Source organism: Blennius ocellaris, assembly GCF_963422515.1.
Source record: "Blennius ocellaris genome assembly, chromosome: 4".
In the NCBI taxonomy this organism is placed as follows: domain Eukaryota; kingdom Metazoa; phylum Chordata; class Actinopteri; order Blenniiformes; family Blenniidae; genus Blennius; species Blennius ocellaris.
The window spans coordinates 16,197,032-16,218,758 of NC_137653.1; the positions used below are offsets into that span (position 1 = coordinate 16,197,032).

Below are 21,727 nucleotides of genomic sequence, written 5' to 3' on the forward strand. Positions count from 1 at the left end.
ACATACACTTGTAATTTATTTTATTTATTTATTTAAATACATTTAAATCTGGTAGTAAGGATAGTTGACCTAAGCTGATCTAATAGCTATGTCGTATGATTTTTAGAATCCTTAGCAATACACAAATATCAGTAACAGCTCTGTGGTATTATTCCACGTCATTTTATTTTCATGATATTCATTAAACTAATATAAACATATATAAATATTTTCAGAGCCATTGCACTTTCTGAGCTTATCAATCCTGGCGGATTTACAAAATTTTAAGAATGAATCTCACCATTTATAATGTGAGGCAAAAAACTCTGATGCCAACAATAAAAATCAAAATATAGCTCTCCAGAAACATTTGGAAAAGTATTTATTTTTTTTAAATTAATTTTCATTTAAGGCAATCCAATACAAAGCATTTCACAACCCACCATATGACAATAATCATGTACAATAAAAACCCTTTTAAAGGAAAGTAGGGAGTCATGCAAATTGAAAACTCAACAGCAAGGTTAAATAGTGGGATTTCACAAAAATAAAAAAATAAAAAAATGTTAACTGTAACATGCAAATTAGCTACAGTTTAGTTTTACCACCAGTGAAACAGGAAATGTTTGAAGAACCAGGCACAAGAGAGAAGAAAGAAGCATACAGTCGACTGTTGATGCCATATCTGGCACAGAGATGTGTGTAATCTTATCTAGCTGGGTCCATTTTATTTTTTTGTTTCTTTTTACAGCTGGTGGCAATACTTGTAAAACTACCCCTATTTCTCCCCAATGAAACATGCAGTCCATCATCATACTAATAAAACTGGGCTTGAGGAGGAGATTTAGTCATCGTATTGACAAAGATGACAGGCTCGATGGCTTGTTATATAAACTTTAAAAATAAATCAATAAATAGCTTCAATACCTTTATATTCCTGAAAATATATCAAACATTTACAATAAGCCCTCCTCTCAAATATAAAGAATAAATGGATATACAAACAAGCTTGTGTATTTAACTTTACATTCTAATAGGAGTCTTTTCTTATCTTTAAGCCTTTCTTTTTAAACATACACGCACACACACACACAAAAAAAAGATTTCTCATTTCAGCCACAATTGACTCTTTACATAAGAGCCATTCTCATCCCCATGGACTGCTTCTCATTGTGAGACTAAATGACTGACTTTCAAATTATCAAGACTTTTATTTTGCTACATTAGATAATTGGAGCGCTCCAATGGATTCAGTTTCTGTCTATGTCAATTTCAGAGAAATGTTGTTCTTTCACAATGTCACTTGAGCATTGTTTTTTTCATTTGTTTTCTTCAACTCACTACTCCATTGAGGACAACGTGGCAAATGAGATTGGAAAAAAATGAAGAGAACAATATGGTGTGGTAAATGTCATACAGACAAGATAGAAGAAAGATCCAGAACAGTTTCCAACTACATATGCCTTCGCATAAAGAAGTTAACATGTTTATGAGTCTACAGTTGAGTCTGTGTCTTCTTAGGGTTCTTATCAAGCTGCTTTATGCACAACTCAACTCGTCTTTTTTAGTTTTCCATGGGGAGAGTGTGCGGATTGCACATTGTACTTCTTTTTGTATTACCTCTGTGAAAACTCACAATTATTTTGTGACATTTTCCTGGATTTCAAAAAGAAAGAATCCTTCTGATCACGTCTCTTGCCCTACGTGTGTCGTCTTACGAAAGAAGTTGTAGTGGCATCACTATGGCAACCAGCTATCCTAGCTATCCTGAGGGGGCACTATCTCCGGGGAAAACAAAATAGAAAAAAATAAATAAATAAACTGCTGCCAACAGCTAGTGGAGTTGGGTTGTGCCGCAGTATGCTGAAGAAAAATCACTGATGTTTAGTGATAAAGTGTTTAGCACACAATGTGTAAGTTTGACAAGATCGTTATTCTAACATTCACTTATTAGTCAAGAGAGTTGACATCTGGATCATCAAGTGAAAATCTGCCTATTAATCATTTAGATATCAGTCAGTCAAAGCAGTGACCAGTATATAACGCAATGGTTTCTATCAATTGAATGAAGAATCATGGGGAACATCTGCATTTAATGATAATGTGTTTTTTATGTAGAATAACCTCCCCCTTTAACCAAAGGGCACACTCTCTACTAACTTGTAAAGCTTTAACTGAAACAATAAACGTTCTGATGTATTTTAAACTATAATGCTGTGATTTTCCCCCCAATTACAGACTGTGCTCCTTAGAGCTCCTTAGAGCACAGTCTGTAATCTGCCTTTTTTCCCCTCCTCTCCTCACCTCATGTTGTCCTTCTTTCCCCAAAACTTTCTATGCAATTTCGTTGTACCTGTTACAATGACAATAAAGCTTCTGATTCCTGATTCCTGATTATAACTGAAGCATAAACATAAGATTTTGAGGTCGACTGTATGGAAAACAAGATTTGTGGGGTGGCTGTTTAATCCTACTTACTACATGTATCATGCATGCAGAATGATCAAAAGGATATGACTCATTTATGTGGATCATATCTGTCAAATGATTCCTTTTAGGAAAAAAAAAAAGTACTACATCACAGGACTGTCGGGGATTGTTGTTGCATCATTGTTTAAAGCTGAGATTAAAAGCTTGGTTGCAGATGCTGTGAAATTAGATTTTGCCGCATGGAAGCCGGTCTGATTTTATTCCTCCACAATGACATCACAAATGGTTGCAGGCTCCTGGAGCCAAACTGAGATACACAAAAGAAATACCCCTTTACCCTTTGGTGTAGACAAAGTGTGAATTAAATTTTTTTCACATGAAGGAATTCCTGATGCACTAAATGCACTGAGGAAGAATGCCGATGCTCTCGAGATAACATCTGGACTTAGGGATGGAGGTTTGGTGGTGGATGATATGGAACTGCGGTAAGTTTGAGATTTGCATTGTCGGGGCTGAAACGTCCCACTCCTGCTCTCAAAAATAAATTCTACTTCTCAGACACATTGAAATACTGACTGCTGGCCCTAATGTTTGCGGAGTGCTGGTCACACAAAGTAAAGTCTGAAAAACACTTTTACTAGAGTGGTAATTACCTCATGTAATTGTAAAGCTCTTCATCTGGTTTGTCATTCAGCCTTGGAAGGTACAGTCACACCTTTTGTTACGTTATATTACCCAGTTTTCTTCTTGGGTTGTCGGTGTTGACTTCACCCACTTGTCCTCGACTCAATCTTTCCTATGTTTTCCATAGATGTACGGTAGTAAAGCCCACCTTTACCCACTGGCTATCAGTCTCATTGTGGAGACGACCAGCAATATGTGGAGTGAACGTTTCTTGTAATGCAAACAATGAGCTTATTATATCACTCTTTGTTGAAGCATCAAAACCTTTTTAACTCTAACCCAAACCCTAACTTTTGGCTTCAATCTTAATTCTGTATATGATATAATTTACTTAAAAGTGTAATTAAAAATATACAAACAAAACTTAATGTTTGGTGTGGTTCTTAAAAGGTGGAGTTTCTCCACCTTCACCCTTCTCCTTAATGGCACAATCAACTCTTGCGTGAACTGCTGTGTTTCTGTCTCCATGACGGCAAACAGGTGCAGTTTAGGGCCTACTATGCCATATTCATGGTCACAAAACACATAAAACCCTGCAAGTGGGCTGATAACATTCATATCTTCATATATGATCAATGTGCTTATATTGATTTTATGTTTCAAAATCTGTAAACAATTGTATTATACCTTGTACAAAAGGTTCAAAGTTTGAAAGCCGTTAAAATAAATTAGCTCATCTGCTTCATATGCAACATCTTCTGTGACTGAAATGTACCAATACTGAACCAAAACCTTAAATGCTCCTTATTTAATTGTGGCTTCAGTATAACATCGCCTGACTTGCATGAATAAATTGGGCTTTTTAAATAATGAATAGCAGCACTCAGAAGGATTAATGATTAACCTGATAGCATCATGGTAGTTCTGGTACTTGGTATATCGACAGGTTGTGCTTTTTGATGTAATCACTGAAAAATAATTGATAACCACTTAAAAAAAATGTTTCTATGGTATTCAAAACAGATCTATCAATTTGTCCATGCCACTCTGAATAATATTTGAGAATATATAGTAGGATATGGGGATCAAAGTCTCATACAACATGCTGTTATAAACATTTAGTTAGTGAAAAGGACAGGAGGTGACATGTCATGTTATGAAAAGCCCAATAAATGTTCAAAGAAATAAACTTTAAACTACAATCCTGTAGTTTTTCCTCTCACATAACAGTTGCATTAGCAGATATGGAGAAAATCTCCAAATAAAAAAAACCCAAAAACTTATTCCAGAGGAGAAAAGGTGCCTAAAAATAATCACTGTATTAGGCCACACCAATGACTGACGAGCAAGGTTTAGGTCAAAGTTCACATGTCCTGATACATTTAGAGAAACAACCACAGACAGGCACAAGTTTTAACCACAACATGACCTTTTTCAACCAACCTGCTGTCACATCACACTGGAAACAGTCACTGCCTGAAAGGCTTTCACCAACAAGTCCTGAAAAGTTAGCAGCCCCTCACTGAGAGAAACCGAGCAATAGAAGTATGTCACAAACAAAAAGAGAAAAAAGAAGGACAGAAAATTACTGCTGCAATAGTTACTGTGACGGCACCGCACAAATTCCAACACTCGTTTCCTGGTGCACAGCGTCCTTTTGACACCAGAAAACAGGAGGTATAGAGTTCTCACTGGACTCTTGAGTGGCTGCCGCATGCTGTCAGATCTCAGTGAAAAGTCCCCTGAGGAGGCGGCCCCTCAGATCTGTGTGTGGTGGTGTGTGTGTCCGGGCGGTGTGTAGGGAGGCGGCGCCGGGTTGGGTTTGATCCCCCGACTCTTCATGTAAGAGATGAACTGGTCTGGGATCTCAGCCAACACATCCTTGGCAAGCCGTGCCATGCTTAACACGTGGTTACCTGTCCGGTCCATATAATCTCTGAAGGGAACAAACTGAAGAAGAACAGCACATATGAAAATGACCAGAACAAAATATATGATGACATCATCACCGTAATTTTTAGGCAATATTTGCAAGAAACAGCAAGCTTCAGGACACTGATCAAATGCTTTGCCTCTTCAAAATATTGATGAAAAAAAATGTTGTACGACAATTATTCATCGAAAGTTTGAGAAAGTACTTTGACTTATGACTTGTTGGGAATTGCTGACATTTCTTCAATGTTGCAGCGAGCTGAACTCATATAAGAAGAGATTTACCAATGAGATAAAAAGGCAAAAGCATAGCTATTGTTGTCAATAATGTGCAAGACATCAACATTTGCATGTTTCTGCAGTGAATTACTTCATGTTTTGTCTGTTTCAGTTATTCTAATTGGATTCTGTGAAACTACAGAAGTAGAGAGACGATGACTTCATTGTAACAGCTTGATAGTTGTATCAATTAGCCACATAAGGCTTCTCAGAGTGACACATATTGTCACACGTTTTTTTTCTCCCCATGCTCGTCTCCATGGGAATATACAGAAACTGCACGGATATGCCTGATTTCCCCCAGCTAACAGATGGTGTTTAATGCACCAGCACACCTGATGTGTCAGCATGAATGTAAAATGAATCTGTAAAAATATGGAGCATGAAAATACTATTCCCGGTAAATTGAGATTCATCTCAGTCTTGATAACCAGTTGTGAGCTTGTGGTCACAGTAGCCAGGGTTTGATTTTAACCCATCAAAGACTGACGCTTCCAAAGTGCTGTGTAATAAGAGTGAAAGGGAAATGTGTGTAGATATTTGGAAAAGCTGTGCAGCAAAGTCAAAATTCACAATGTGATATAAATCGCATCCATAAAAAGTTAACTACTAAAGTAAACAATGCAAATGCATCATTAGAAAGTGTAACAGAAGTAGCCCTTTGTTTTTTTTTGTTTTTTTTACACTACACAGCCATCTGAGTTCACAAATTATAACGACTAAGGGGTTTACATTTTGTCTGAGCTTCATTTGGTGACCTGCATGCTGATAACCAAAAACTCAGAACGCACAAAATAAACTTCAAACTTCAGATGCAGGAGAAGTGTCTTCATAAATAACTTATCAAAACATTTGTTACCAGCCAAGATTCCCCCTTCAGGAAGGTTTTGTCTGTGAGTCCCCTGAGTGGGGTGCAGGAGTTTGTCTTAGCATTAAGGCTGAGTTAACAGGCACAAGAAAAGCCAGAACGCATACAAACAGCCTGGAACCAGAAGTCTTCCAGTAACTTTTAGTAGCGGCAGATCTCTGAAAATGACCCGCTGCATTCATTAGCATTGTGTCTTTAGGCTTTCTGAATCCAATAGGCCAAGCTGCCTCTCTCCCTCAAGCACACACAGCAGTAGGTGAAGGCCGTTTTACAACCAAGCTGTCCATAATTGGAAGGAATCTGCACAGACACGGTTTGGCTGATTCTGTTGTTAAAATAAATTGTCCAGTGTTGTTGCTGAAACATTCAGAATTATTGCCACTTTTGCCGCTAGCAAGCCTATTAACAATGAATATTTGTGCTTATCAAATTTTTAAAGATCATAATTGTGGTTTTATATGTCTTTGCAATGTGGCACAGTGATGATAATGCTGCAGGAATTTGTCTCTGAAACCCGTTTCTCTAGTCCCCCAAAATATATGTTTTGATTAATATATTATTATCAGTTGTGTCCTATGTTCTGAAGTTGGGCGCAATGATCCAGTGAATCCAGTCAGCTTCTTTCTGTCTGTAAAGAGCAGTCACCTGAACAATGTCTCGCTCTGCCAGCTTCCCTCGCGATGAGATCCTGATGTCATCACCATCCAGTTCAACCATAGCTGGAACACACACACACACACACACACACACACACACACACACACACACACACACACACACACACACACACACACACACACACACACACTGAGCAACGATGGCTGCCTTTGTGGTGGAACATTCAGGTTGATACAGTATGGATATGAAAATGTAGTTTCATCACCCAGAATCGTATTACATAATCATTTGAGACTTTTAGAGTGCTTTATGATTGCAATGTCAATGCCAGTGTGGGTAGATACAACTGTTGGAGGTTTTAAAGGTGCAGTGTGCAGTTGATGATCGGCAAGACCTCCAGTGTCTGTTGTGTTTTACCATCACAAGCCAATTTGCTGAAGTTTTTCATTGAGAAAAAAACATTACACACTGTACCACAAAAAGGCTTGTTTTGTAGAGCGTGAATTCTGCTAATACATAATGTCCCATATTTAGTTTTTGAAGAGTTCATGTTAAATGTTTTAAAATTCTAAAGGATTGTTGAGCATTATTGAACCCTCACATTTGGCAACCTGTTGAAGATTTAACAGTGAAAACATCAATGACTCTATAACTCTATATGATTTGGAAAAAAAAACCGGGTTGAAGTAATTGTTATTTATTTTTAAAGCCATGTGCCTTGTTGCTAATACTGCAGAATGGGAAATAGTTCATACATTGTTCAATAATCAGTAACTAAGCAAATGTGTACATTTCTGTGGTCTAATAATTGGTTGAACCATCAATCAAATATCATAATTCCTACATGAACAGAAAATGTGAGGATTTATGGAAATTTCAGTTTCTCGAAGCATTTATTTTCTCCAGAACATTTTTTGTAAAACCTTTTACTCTCAGCATCAAAAGAGGATACCATATGGACACCATTGGTTGCTGGGTGTATTAACTCTACTGATATCTGATAAGATGTAAAATCTGAATTCATCACTTGGGAGTAATTTTGAAATGTGCTGATTTAGTAGGCAATTACCTATTAGTTAAATAATGCTCAAGTATACGGTGGTGACGTCTTTATTGCATGTCTAATCAGAAAAATTCTTGATCATAGCCTCTGCAATTTACAATCCTCAGCACTAAAGACTGCAGACCTAACAATTAACCTCAGCTCTTTCTTCTCCAGTTATAGCCGCATCCACCCCCACGTTCCCGCCTCTAGTGACTACTAAGAATGAGTTTGTACAGTAATTATCTCTGCCGTGTTGCTGAATTGATGACAGAGATGTTGGAACTCGCTGTAACCATAACAAATGTCCACATAATTTTTAAAAATGATTAATATTTGATAATACGTTTAGTCCTATACTTGCCTTAATGAATATAGATTTACACCATGCGTGTTCTGCATGAAATTTAACATTCACATTGCAGTTAAAGCTACCTTACCGTCAAACTCAGCTTGGCCCACTCCAACAATAATAATGGACATTGGAAGTTTGGCACCCTGTAGAGAGATCAGAAAGGACAAGTGTTTTCCCAACAGACATTATGTAAATTTATTTCATTCAAGCGAGGAGAGACAAGTTCACATGACCACTATCCTCCAGTGATTATTACCAAGACATTACAACACTTACATGCTCCCCTGCATAGATTACAGCTAATGTTCTGCATTTCGCCTTTAACTAGCTCAATGACCTTTCCACTGAGAACTGAGCTCAAGACAGGAAAACAGAAGGCAAGTGTAATGGAGCAAGTCTGAAAAACAGCCCGGAACTGTGAGATATTGATATGGCACTTGTTTCTTATACGTTTTTTGAATTTTACTGTCCTTATCCGAGACATTTAATGTCCCTGAATCCAATTTTCATTTGTTTGACTGTGCCTCGGCTCTTATCTTGGGATGACATGCTGGGTTTTTTTTTCTCCCACTGAATGCTGGTTATCTAACTGAGGAGTGGAGATGAAACTGACCAATAACACGATAGCAGGTCATTGCTGCCTTCTGATGGCTAAAAAAAACCCCAATCTGACTCTAGCTGGTTTGTCAGAGAAACAATTTTTTCTGAACGATATGATGGAATTTATCTCAAAAGTTGCAGCCTGAATGGTTTAAATGCTGACCTGCAATAACTCAGTGTGTTGACATTAAAACTATAAGAAGTTATCCAAGGTAAAATGGGAAACATTTGTCCACATGGGGAGGGGAAGAAGGTGACAAATCTGCTCGCACAAAACTTCATAAGGTCTTATGAGACAGCAGATGGATCAGTGAGTTTTTGAGCCAGGAGAGGAGGGAGAGGGAGGAGGTGCTAGCTTCAGTCACAACAGCAGCCATCCTCAATCACCTGCCCAGCCACTCCCAAACCACACCTCCAGTAACATCACGCTGCAGTAACCCCACCCTCCATTAATTAAACACACGCAGATGAGAAAAATATGGGAATATGGTGGTGACGTGCACTTAAGGCCAAGACGGATAGTTCGCTCTCTGCATTTACAAATAAAACTTAATTTACATGGACCCACATATGCACCTGGTTCAGAGCTGCTATGAGCATGCCAAACCTGGAGGGGGCAGTGTAATAAGGTGCATGAATCCACGCTAGCCAATCCTGGAAAAAGACACATTGAGAATGGTGCAATTTCTCCTAAATATAGCATTACAATATAACATAAAACATAAAATAGAAGCACCGCAGAAAAATATAACAGTTTTTGCAAATACCGGGGTATCTGTTAATGTGTCCTCAAATATATGCGGCAATCATGTCCAATATACTGACTATATCCTAAAAACACTATTGTTGTTAGGGATAGAAAATACATGGATATCTCACAAACTATTTATGTCACTGAAACTGACAAACTTGAATAAAATGGGAATGCGTTTGTTTTTTTGGTTTGTTTGGTTTTTAATGCACTGAATTGACAGAATGATACTTGTCTATAGTGTTTCTGGCTCACTCGTTGTGGCGTGAGCAACCAATTTTAGTACCAGCTGCAGCAAAAACTACTTGACAGGTGTTCAAAGACAGATCTAAGGCCAAGTGTATGCATATCCTGGTATTTAAATAACAGTGACATTTCTCTGCGTTTGGGCCTTGCATTTACACATACACACAGCCACGAGTCACAATGATTCCTGGAAACTCTGGCTACAGTGGAGATTTTGAAAAACTGTGTCTCCATTAGCATCTAAAGAGGGGAAGCCGGAGATTCACATCATAATTCATGACATTGTGGTTTTTCCAGGATTCTAATCGGCTTTCATGGCTTCATGCTTCTCGTTACACTGCCCCCTTACAGGTTTGGCATGTTCATAGAAGCTCTGAACCAGGTGTATATGCAGATCCGTGAAGATGTTTTTGAAAACATAGAGGGAAATATCAGTTTTCCTAAAAATGTGGGGAGGGTTAGAAAGATTATTAAGGCCCTGTGATTGCTGAGGGGGATGAGAGCAGTTTGTGTCGACGCCACCACAGCTGCATCACATCAGTGTGATTATCAGTGCTCAACGCAACTCCTGTCAGAGCCTGTCCTCCCACACACAAACACATCCAAACAGTCACATTCGATGACATCCATGTCCACACACACGCACATCACATCCAACCAAAAATAACCTGGCAATCTACCATGCCCCATTTTCGCCATCCTCCTGTGGTCCCGGCCAAGCAGGAGCAAAAGTGGTCAAAATAACAGCATCACTCGACACTTTACTCTGCATGTGCTCCTGAAACTTAAAATACAATACTTGTGCAAGAGTCGATAGGTGAGTGTGTTCTCATGGCCACATACACCCACACTAAAAAAAGGTTTTTGGAGCTGTGTTTGAAGTGATTGTGCTGCAACAGCAGTCACTCCAAAGACTGAATCCTCTCTGATTGGCTGTCTCAGAGTTCAGCTCAGGGAAATGCTTGAAGCTACATACTGAAAACACCAGTTAACATTAACTGTGAACAAGCCAAAGAGAAGCCCCACATGTTTTGACTATAGGTTTAGTCAGGACTAGACAGAAGACACACAATTATAGAATTAATGTAAGTAAAAAACAACAGCAAAAATTAAAGCGAATCAAAATTTCAATACAACCTTTTTTTTTTAAAACATTTCTAAGACCTTTATATCATTTTAATTCAGTATTACTTTGAAGGAAGCCTTACTGAGGAGTTATTGTATATTTAGTACCTATACCAGCTCCCACTTCCAGCCAAACAGTGACTGATTAACCTTTCAAGAAGTTTCAAGAAGTCACCGAAAACGTTTGCCCGATATGATGGATATTGACTCACTATTCCTGACAGGCTCTTGTTGTTCAGTGAAAGGATGTCACTAATGTTTAAATGATGAATGCTTCAGTGAATTCATTCAGAAACGAGACTATCACATGTTATTTGCTGTCTGTCAGACTCCTCAATGATTTTCTAACTATAGGTGAGCAACAGAACCACTCAAAGGCCTGTCAAGCTGTGATTCCTCGACACGGCAGACTGGGAAGCTACAAACTATTTCAATTGTTTTGAGATGTCTTTTCCCAAACAAAACAACGCAGGCACATAGCACAGGGACTGACATTAAGTCACTCCGACACCCCGATGAAGAGTTTTCTTTTCTTACCAGATGCATTTTTTTATTATGTGATTTATATGAATCATAATTTTTTTCTTTTTATAAACTTTGGTATTTATAGAGTAACTGTGTTGTCACATAAAAATAATACTCACCCATGCTACGGCGTTGAGTATTAACATGAACGTGCTCACTAATCAGGGTTTCTGCAGGCCTTCTGGAATAAAATTGAATTGCTACTTCGTCGTCAACTGAGTGGAATTTTCTGTTCACATTACGTTTGTAAAATGCACACTCTTATCTCAAATGTGTTTATTTATTCAGAACAGAATAAAAAAGTCTTAAAAATGCTTTATAAAACAATTTAAAATATCAGTTTTGAAACACACTGTACATGCTATAAAGCATGGCTTCAATCAGGTAAAAATGAATCTCGATGTGGGGCCATTACACAGTTCTTAACTGTTGTTAATTTCAATAGGTCAAGGTTTGCACTGGGGAGTATGAGCCCGGTCACACCGTCAGTTCACAGTGGGTGGTTTCATTAACTTTTATTGGACACAACAGGATCATGTTGACTATTTGTTACTTTTCTATTTGAAAGGAACTGAATCTGTTTGCCGGCCTTTATTGTCCCGCCTCAGTCTGTGTGTGTATCTTATTTCATCATGATTGCTGATTCACTGCCAGTAGTTGTTCTTTTTCTTGTAAATTTATGTAAAATCTTGAGTGTCACAGAGTCGTCTTATAGATTTAAAAATTCTATGGTGCAAATTGTAATGGCTGACTGTAGGAACCCCTGTAAAAAGGGGCAGGCGGAGAAACTATCTTCATATATTTCTGTTGACAACATTTCAGGGTATGGAAAACATTCATCATGGTATAAATCCTCAACTTTAATGTACATATATTTTAATGAGGTCATGACACATGCAAAGACTACAACTGTAATCTAACTCCTTGTAAGAATCCTGTAAAGATAACAGACAATGTAGTTCAAATGTGTTATATTATGTAGATGCAACAACCTATATCTTTTTTTTTCTTTTTATTCGCAGTGTGAAGTCAGTGTCATACCAACAACTATCCCATTGTCTCTCACGTAACCAGTCCTGCAACCAATACAAGGGAAATGGGGGTAAAATGGTTTTGAAGTGAAGTGTTCTCAGTGGGTCCCTTGCACAGATAAAGAGATGAAGGACAAAGCACTGACAGATAACAAGTGGAAGATGAGAGACCAAAGAAATCAAAGGCAGTGGAGGATTTTGTTATAGCCTGAATGTGGTGACAAAAGTATAGAGGGAGTCAGCAAAGACAAAGAGATTTAGATCTTTGAGAGGAGGAAAAAGATGGAGGGAGACAGCAAAAGTCTTTGTATTTGTGAGCGGGGGAGTCTCACGGGTCCACGGAGAGAAAGAAAATGAGGCAGCAGAGGGACTCCAAGCTATACTTGGAGGAGGGGGCTGTAGGGTGAGTGGCAGGTGGATTTCTGCAGTGGAGCACAATCAGTTGTGGCTGATAAATTGCCCCAGTTTCACTGCAACAGCCCTCGAATCCATGCTCATATATATATATATATATATATATATATATATATATAAAAACCTGCACCAAAAACCCACCCACACATTCAAACTCCTGCTTCCTCTTATTCTTCTACTTAGGACTTTCTTGAAGACACCTTCAAGCATGAATAAGTATGAGAAAGACTTATATAACCTCAGCACTTGGTCCTCTCTCGCCAGGGATCCTCGTAGAGTAAAAAGCAAAGCAGTGGAAGCGGCAGGAATCAGCAGACTCAGAGGAGTGGAGGCAGTGAGATAGAGCAGCAGGCAAGATCTTAAAAGGAAGGTGTGGCTGTTCTAATGTTTTGACTAACAGTCGCAAATTCCCTTTAAATCCAGTCTGCTGGGTGTTCTGTGCCTGAGGCAGGCTGAGGACGAAGAAGAGGAGGAGGAGGAGGTGGAGGAGGAGAAGGAGGGGAAGAGAACGAGGGGAGAGGAACGGTATCCACCTGCTATATAAAGCTAGAAAAAAAATTCTTGTGAAGACATTGTGTGAAGATATAAAAAAAAAACCGAAAAAAAACCCCCACCCTCACAATTACTGAGGCGGTGACATTTTCACAACGTTGTATATGTTTATAGTCTTCTGGTTGGAAGGAACACATTTCTACCTTCAGGTAACTAATTAGTCTATATATTAGTTCTCATAGTAATGAAAGCAAGCCAGATGTTTTTGACACACGCAATTACTTGCGACCGTGGCTCAGGTGGTAGAGTGGTCGTCTTTCGGAGTGAGAGGTCGGAGGTTCGATCCCAGTCTACACCGGTCTATGCGTCGAAGTGTCCTTGGGCAAGACACTGAACCCTAAATTGCTCCCAGTGGTCGACTAGCGCCGTGCATGGCAGCTCTGTCCCATTGGTGTGTGAATGTGAGCGTGAATGGGTGAGTGAGCTGATATGTAAAGCGCTTTGGGACTGCACTCAGTGTGGTTAGAAGGCGCTATATAAATCTAGACCATTTACCATTTACTTCTTAAAAGTGACAGTCATGTGAGGCAATTATTTCAGTCCTTTACAGTACATATTGCAGAACAACTGCTACCGTCACATCACCCCCTGCTGTGTGTAGACCAGAGGAGCATTTGAGCTGCATGCCTCTGCAGCAAATCTGAAACATAACTAGTTTGTATCTGCTAACAATAAATTAATTACCGAAATAATTGGCTGCGTAAATTATTCAACAAAAATGTTCATAGTTAATTAACCTGGTGGTCAAACTTCATCTATGATTTGAGGTTGTCTACTGGAGCTGTGTGAAAAGAGCTTGTTCATAATTCACATCCCAGGCACAAAAAAGAATAGGTTTTGATCGATCATAATCATTTGCTTTCTTGCCATTAATTAGATGATTAGAAACACGATGTCGTGAGCACAGTAAATATGACGTTAGTGCCGGGAATTCATACGCTTATGTCAGTATGATGACTGAGAATTGAGTTGAAAGCTTTCCTGACTGCTTTGGTTTTAAAGGTGGGTTGTGCTGATCTCACGTATAATCCAAAAACACCACAACATGTTAAGACATACTGGAAGTTACATTAACTGGTAGGTTAATTGTACTCATTGTCAAACAACAAACCCAAACTGCAATATATAATCAAGTGACTTAAATGTGTGTCCCTCCAGTTATCGTCAGAAAATATTCCATGTGTCAGGCCATTCTCAGGGCAATGAATCTTCCCCATTTTCCCTTCTTACATTGACAATGGCCTCTTTGGTCTGGGCCATGTCTGAAATGACGCCATCTGTGATGATGAGTAGCACAAAGTACTGAGAGCCATCCTGCACTGCTGCTGCGTATCTGCACACACACAGAGGAACCAGGATTAGAGACATGTTATCTTTTTCATGCAAAAACAAATAAGGATATTAGGACTTATTAATGGATTTATTATTCCGTCATTGTGGAAAATTAATTCATGGTGGTTTATGGTCTGCCTTATCATTATCCCTCAGCATGTGTTGATTCAATAAAAATGTCCTTTGTCATTGCTGTACTTTAGATAACACTCAATAAAATGCCTGATGAGCACTCAGCGACCAAACAAGCCAGACCAAACAAGCCAGAGTTACACAATTTGATTCAGAGATAAATGTCTTTGTTACAATCTCTTTTATCCAAGCTCATCTATTCACATGCAAAATACTAGCTGGTTGTGTATTTATGCAACAGTGGCAAAGTTCAAAAAGTATGAGTCCATTTTATCAGAGTGACATTTTTAATTACAGCACAGCACGAACATAATCAGATGGGAAACTGTTTGGATTTGGCTCAACAGAGGAGATGCTGAAGGAAACAATGGCAGAACGAGGTGAAGGTTGATGTCACGCCCCGCCAGAATGGAGTCTCTCCGCCTGCGTTGATGTTATTGGTTTTTGTGTTGTTAACTGCAAGTGACGTGCCAGTGCATGGTCACAACGACAGGCACATTTGCTATTTATCATCATGCCATCAGTTTAATAGAATGGCTCCCAATGATTTTAGCCACACTCTCAAGCTCAATGTGCTTTTCTTGGTCAATGTCTTGAGTTGTTGTAAGTACTTTTTGTCCTGTTTAGGATTAATTAATCTTGGAATAGGTGTCGTCCCCACCCCTCTTTTGACCCTTCGTTTTCTTACTTGAGATGATTCAGGATTTATTTGAGAACAAAAATAAAGGACTTTAACATGTATTTGAACCAATTTTGTGAGATAATCAAAGATATTTTTACAGGTTTTTTTTTAGGGTCTGTTCTATATTTGTATAAAGCTACTGTAACATTATTCATGGGGGGACTATAAGCAGGAAAAGCTGACAATTCTGAAATTAAAGCTTAAGCAAATCAAGTATCATACAGATTATATGACGTTATATGTGAAAATGTAAATATGCTATAATCTGATGGCTTTAATAATATCATATTAAATATGGAAGAAAAACTGGCCTGCATTTCATCTCACCTGGCAACATGATTCACTACAGGAGCGAAGTTGGTTGGCCCGTACAGCTGCACCGTCTTCAGACTCTGATGGTATGCTTCCAGGATGCCTTCAATGCCGTTGCAATAAGGGTTTTCCATGTTTCCATTCTAGAAAAGCAGCAAACATTCTATAACTGTCTTTTATTCGCCACATACAGTAACTATAAAATATAAAACAAGAAAGTCACTTGAACTGAACACAGGATGGCTCACCAGGGGAAATTCATGTGACACCCGCCCATCAGGTGGGAGTTTGGCTCCGAAGCCAAGAGCCGGAAACATCTTGTCACTGTCGTAGTCCTGAATGATCTCCCCAACAGCCTTCAAGGCCATGGCGTAGGCGTTCAGCTGATAGGGATTCATATAGTGCAGCGAGGTGGACTGGGACGGGTTACCTGTGGACAAGTGAATGCATGTCATTATGGTAGAGGAGCTCCAAAAACACAGACTCTTCAATGCAACCTGTCAGTTTGAGGAGAATTAGTTTGAGAGAGAAACCAACCTACTGATCACCATGAAGTCATTCAGTATTGATGTAGATTATATTCCCACCATGTGATTTTTTTTCTTCTGGTTTTTCTTCTGTTTTGATTTTTCTTTAGAACTTTTATCCTTTTGATGAACATCTGAGAGTTCATAAAACTACACTCACATCTACTCAAAAGTTGTATTTTGAAACTCCTGCTGTGTATTGACTGTTGATCACCAGCAGCTGGTGTTAGTTTGCGCACCTTACATATTGGATGTTGAACACATGACATGATATAATTTATATAGTGTTTGTGATGTGAGTCACAACTCACATTGTGTGAAGCCAGGGTGCACAGACACAGTCACAGATTCAGAATAACTATTTCCTTCATACACATGTTCTTGGACTGTGGATGGAAACCGGAGTGAATGGAGAAAACCTATTAGCGCACCGGGAGTACATGCAAACCCCCGAGAACTCAAAACTGAAGTGTAATTATTTTCACTGTGAGGAGAGGGTGGTGCTTTAATCACTTATAGAGGGCGATTTGGCTAGTTGAAAAATTAGAATCTTTCAAAAGTAACTCTAAATATTCTGAATTTTTTAAAAATTCTTTTATATATTATTTTCTTACATAGCATAGCATATTGCTAAAACTGCAGCACAACATCCACAAAATTTTTACTAAAGAACAAGTATCTCATTCATCAGGTAAGATGGCATATAAATGCAAATCCATGTAATATCAACATACATTCTGAGTAATCTCCAGGCATAGCGCACGCTGAAAAAGAAAGCATTGAGGCCTTGGTGGTTCAGCTGGATTCCATAGAAATGTTTATTTCCTCTGATAACTGTGTTTAATACTGGAGAGCACTTCTTCGGGATACATCTTTTGGAAAGCAGTTGGTCATATCTAATGACATAAGTACTGTAATTAGACTTAAGTGTGGTCTTTTCACGTGCTAATGTCTTTATGTCAAGCTGAGTGTTGTGCTCCGTTTAATTTTATTTGTCTATAAATGCCTGGTATACTCTCCATTTAGAGCGTATCGACACATAATTTACTGAGGAAAAACTTTCCAGAGAAAGCAATCTCTCATTGGAAACACAGTGTGTACAGTATGTGTGCCCTCACTGTCTGCTTGGGTTTGTGAGATTGATTCTGAAATTGGACATGCCACAGGCAAAGAGCACTACTATCTATTCTTGCTTCCCCTTCTAAATGCACACTTTGTTCTTAGTATCACTCACCATTAGATGCTGTGAAATCAATGGCCACTGTGAAATTGATCTGCGTCCTAGAAGAGGGATGGAGAAGGGACATTAGAAAAACAATGACAGAGACCACCCCACAATCATCCCACCTTCTTAAATTCCTATGCTGTAGCATGAACATACCTCTGAGTCACACATACAATGGTGATCATCTCAGCCGTTACAAAACAGTGATGAGTTCTTAAGCCTATGTGAATCAGTAACTGATCCTCCCTGTCAGTACCAGAAAGTGCAGACACTCAGTAGTCAGCTTTTAAGTGATTACACTTCTTTTATCTTGTTTATTTGACTGTCACCTCCACGAGGAGAAGCAGGAGGTGACGAGCAGCCTGACACACGGAGCCTGGTAACGAGCAATTAGGCTGATGGAGCACTTAAGAGCAAATCATAATCCAATTTTGCCTCCTGTTGAAGCACTCCCCCCTTCTTTCTAATTTACGACATTGAGACGAGGCCTTCGGGGGGCTCCAAAAGACAGCCTCTCATTATCTACGAGAGTCACATGAGACACCGGCAAAAGATTGATAATAAAATGAATGAGTTAGGGTTTGGCATTAACCTTTCAGTTTTGGGCGTGGACCATGAATAAGTGACAGCATGACCCTGCTGACCTCAGAATTAATTAAACTTAATTTGTATCATTCACATGCAGGCCTTGAATGAAGTACTGTTGATGCCTGCGGCTGCTGGTAGAGGTGTTTACCCTGTGCTTTTGATTTCTTAATTGTCCTTTTGAGGTCCTCTCCGTGTAAACACAAGCACACTTCAACAATTCACAGGGTCTTGTCTACATATCTGTACTATATCTTGCTTTTAACTGTCAGGGTTTCCATGAAGGCCCCTTCATGCTACCAATGTCCGCGAGTGTCTGCGAGTACGCGCGGTACTCGTGACGTCAAAATCGTCATCCGCCCCCGTGCGCGAGTGTCGCCAGAGCTTGTACGCGGAGATCCTCCGTCTCCCCGTCTGAACAATCACAATTTAAAAGCAAATAAAGATAGCCACACGGTTCAAAACCCCAGAAGTGAAAGAGAAAGTACTCTAGGAAAGGTGGAGAACGCCGGGCAGCAGAAGTGGAGAAATTTTCGGGATCGTTACGGTACGAAGTATAGGGAAGTAAGCCAGAGTGGAGCATGGCCACAATCAAATGCGCCCCGCCAACAATCGTGACACTCGCAGACATTAGTAGCATGGAGGGACTTTAATAGTTTGACTCTTTGACTCTGTCAAACCTGGCCTATATCTTTTTGAGCTCTTACGAGGTAAGGGCTCCAAAAGACGAGTTGCAGGCCATAAAAATGAATGTGACACATAAAAATGTGAATAATTACTGGAATTAGCAACCATTTTGACTGGTGCTATTCTTTATGGACACGAGGGGGCAAAATATCAACTATTTCTATGGCCCAGCAGCCTTTTCCTTTTTATTTGTTTTAGTTTTTTCATTTTACACGACTTCACCCTAATCCAAATTCTGCACCGATGAAAGGTAACGTTCAAATTAACTTGATTAAAGGTCTAAAATCCATAATTGATACAGAAAGTGAGCCATTCGCAATACGTTTGTCATATTGTGTTGTCTTGTCCTCACCTCTTGAGTAGATCAGTGTTGTGAAGCTCGAAAGTGAGAAAAATCAACAGTGTGATGACATGTTCCTTTTACTTCGATTTACACTCAGGTGTAGTGCTTTTGAGCTTTAAAGAGTACTAAAATTATTCGGGTTCTCTTATGATTACAGGGGGTGTCAAATAAGATGTAAAAACTGCCAGACCTTTCATCACAATGAAAGCTGTAAAGTTGAGTGTTAGAGAAAAGTGCTTTGAAAGCTGCTGGAGAAAAGATCTGGCTTCTCCTGTTTTGCGGCTCCAAAGAGCTCAAACTGTTTAAGTGGGGCTCCTACTTAACATTCATCCGTTTTCCTAAGACTAACATCCACATTTGCAAGAACCTGCTCTTCGGTTTTCTGTAAGTGTCATACTAATGTTAGTGGGCAGACTGACGAGGGTGATGTTTTTTGAAGAAAGCCTACTAAACCTTCAGGTTATTGTATCATAAATCAGTCAAAGCCAGGAGCTGTCAGTGAAATCTGTCACACTTGTCAGCTTTGCCACAGCACATAAAGCTGCTGACAGCCTACCTGCTGCGACCGGACAGAGGACATCAAAGCAGCACCCAGCCTGCCTGAACAGCGCACTGCACATCATAATGCTTAATATTCACATGTCCACCTGCAGTGCTCAGACTAAACTGAAGTCGAATGGCTGCTGTCCTCACTGGACAGTTTAGCTTTATCCTTCTCATTTTAAATGAATATGGCTCTTTAGTGCAGCAGAAAGCTTTAAACTCATAAATCAGTGAAACACACAGTTGAACATCATACATGCAGTGCCACTATACATGCATTTTGGTAACATTTAATGAAAATGTCACAAATGCATAAATAAATACATAACACAAGTGACATTGTATTGCCAGTTATGACTAGTAATTACTATTTATGGGACACTTTCAAACACTTACAAACCAAAAAAAAAGATATAATTGTATATAAACAATGGTTTGTAATGTAAGGAAGTGAATTGGCAAAATTGTACGATATATTTACCCAAACAATCACACATTTTTTATTGTTTGTAGCTTAACAAATGTTTTAAATAGTTCAGCACATATCGGCTTGAATGGTAATTATTTCACTGCGAGTGCTAGTTTGAAAGGAATGTGTAAGCTATCCAAAAGTTTTAACAAATTGATTTCATTGTCACCATCATTAAGCAATGACAATTACAATTTAGGTAATTTAGGCGCTAACGTATTCATATATTTCCTTTGAAACTTCATTTAGAATTTTCTGTGCTGTTGCTGGCCTTAAAAGGCAGGTCTTCAAACCCAAATACATTACAATTTTTTACCTTAATGAAAAATATAAAATCTCATGTGGTGCCGCTTAGTAGAAACTTAAAATATGACACAAAATAATCACTATTGGTTTTATTTTTTGTTTGTTTTGTTTTATTGCTACTGTTATTATTGCTGGATTTTTGCTTCATGAACTGGCTCGTGAATAATTTTGAGATCTGAACTGCATTAAAAGTTCACAGAATATCAAAGGGACTTTTTTACTCACCCTCCTTTTATGTAATCTAAGAATGTAAATTCCGATTCCACTGAGAACGAGAGCAAGGTCACCTGAAATGAAAGGCAATGAAAGCTTTTCAAAAGAACAGCGCTGCCAAGTGTTTTCATCCTCAAAATAGCTTCACATCTCGATTTATTTAAGCATCTACACCCTCTCCGATTAAAACATTTCAGCCCCGCCCTCTCTGGTGATCGATGTGCGTTTGTATGCATTACTTGCTCGAGCCCACAAGTGGCTCGGTTATTTCAAAATCTGTGCCATAGTTGGTTGCTGGTTTTAAGCTCCTTTGAGTTCATCATCACTGTTTTTACTTTCTGATTTTAATACAGCCATTTTGGGAACTACATAATACATACTGTGCTTAGCACTGCTAATGATAAAAAAAAAAAAAAATTAAATTAAAAAAAGTTAAATTGACATGCATGTGGTTCTGCATTTTTCCACCCACTACAAAAAAAACCAACATTTTCTCAAGCAGTGAGGTTTGTATTTTCATTTTAAGGCACATTTGCCTCTTTACATTCTGCAAAAAGAATTTGTGATTATCACTAATTAAACTGAATCGTTTAACATGAGCAGAGTATGTGTTGAAGGAAATGGAGACACGATGTCTGATTAGCAGCTGAAATTGTACTCACTGTTCCAGAGTTAACATATTTCTTTTTCTTCATTTTCTTCTTGGTATTAATAACCTTCAAAGATACAAAAAAGAAACAGAAGAAAGTGTAAAATGATGTTAAATGAATGCATATCAATATCTAAAACTTAATGTGCACATGCTTTATAACGTCTATGAGTCAGAGACAGACACGTGTTAGAAACACAGTATGCTGTGCTAATGAGCAAAAATCTCACTATAACTAAATAACATAAATACAAACATATGTGTTTATAGGCTGCAAACATTTTTTTAAAATGTAAACCTGGCCACTTAATTATGTCTATAAATACAAAGGCAGTTATGATTTAATATAAG

The 21,727-nt window shown here is 38.7% G+C and overlaps 1 protein-coding gene across 2 annotated transcripts in view; it reads right to left on the reverse strand.

Moving 5' to 3' along the window:
• Positions 1-4,791: 4,791 nt before the first annotated feature.
• Positions 4,792-21,727, reverse strand: part of cpne5b (copine Vb) — a gene marked incomplete at both ends in the record, with an annotated part of 120,656 nt that continues 103,720 nt past the window's right edge. For both annotated transcript variants that reach the window (XM_080495739.1, XM_080495738.1), the window contains 9 exons: positions 4,792-4,983; positions 6,758-6,831; positions 8,213-8,270; positions 14,602-14,704; positions 15,845-15,972; positions 16,078-16,259; positions 17,591-17,637; positions 20,740-20,801; positions 21,390-21,443. In XM_080495739.1, coding sequence (XP_080351865.1) covers positions 4,792-4,983; positions 6,758-6,831; positions 8,213-8,270; positions 14,602-14,704; positions 15,845-15,972; positions 16,078-16,259; positions 17,591-17,637; positions 20,740-20,801; positions 21,390-21,443 — 900 coding nt within the window. The remainder of the gene's footprint in view (positions 4,984-6,757; positions 6,832-8,212; positions 8,271-14,601; positions 14,705-15,844; positions 15,973-16,077; positions 16,260-17,590; positions 17,638-20,739; positions 20,802-21,389; positions 21,444-21,727) is intronic.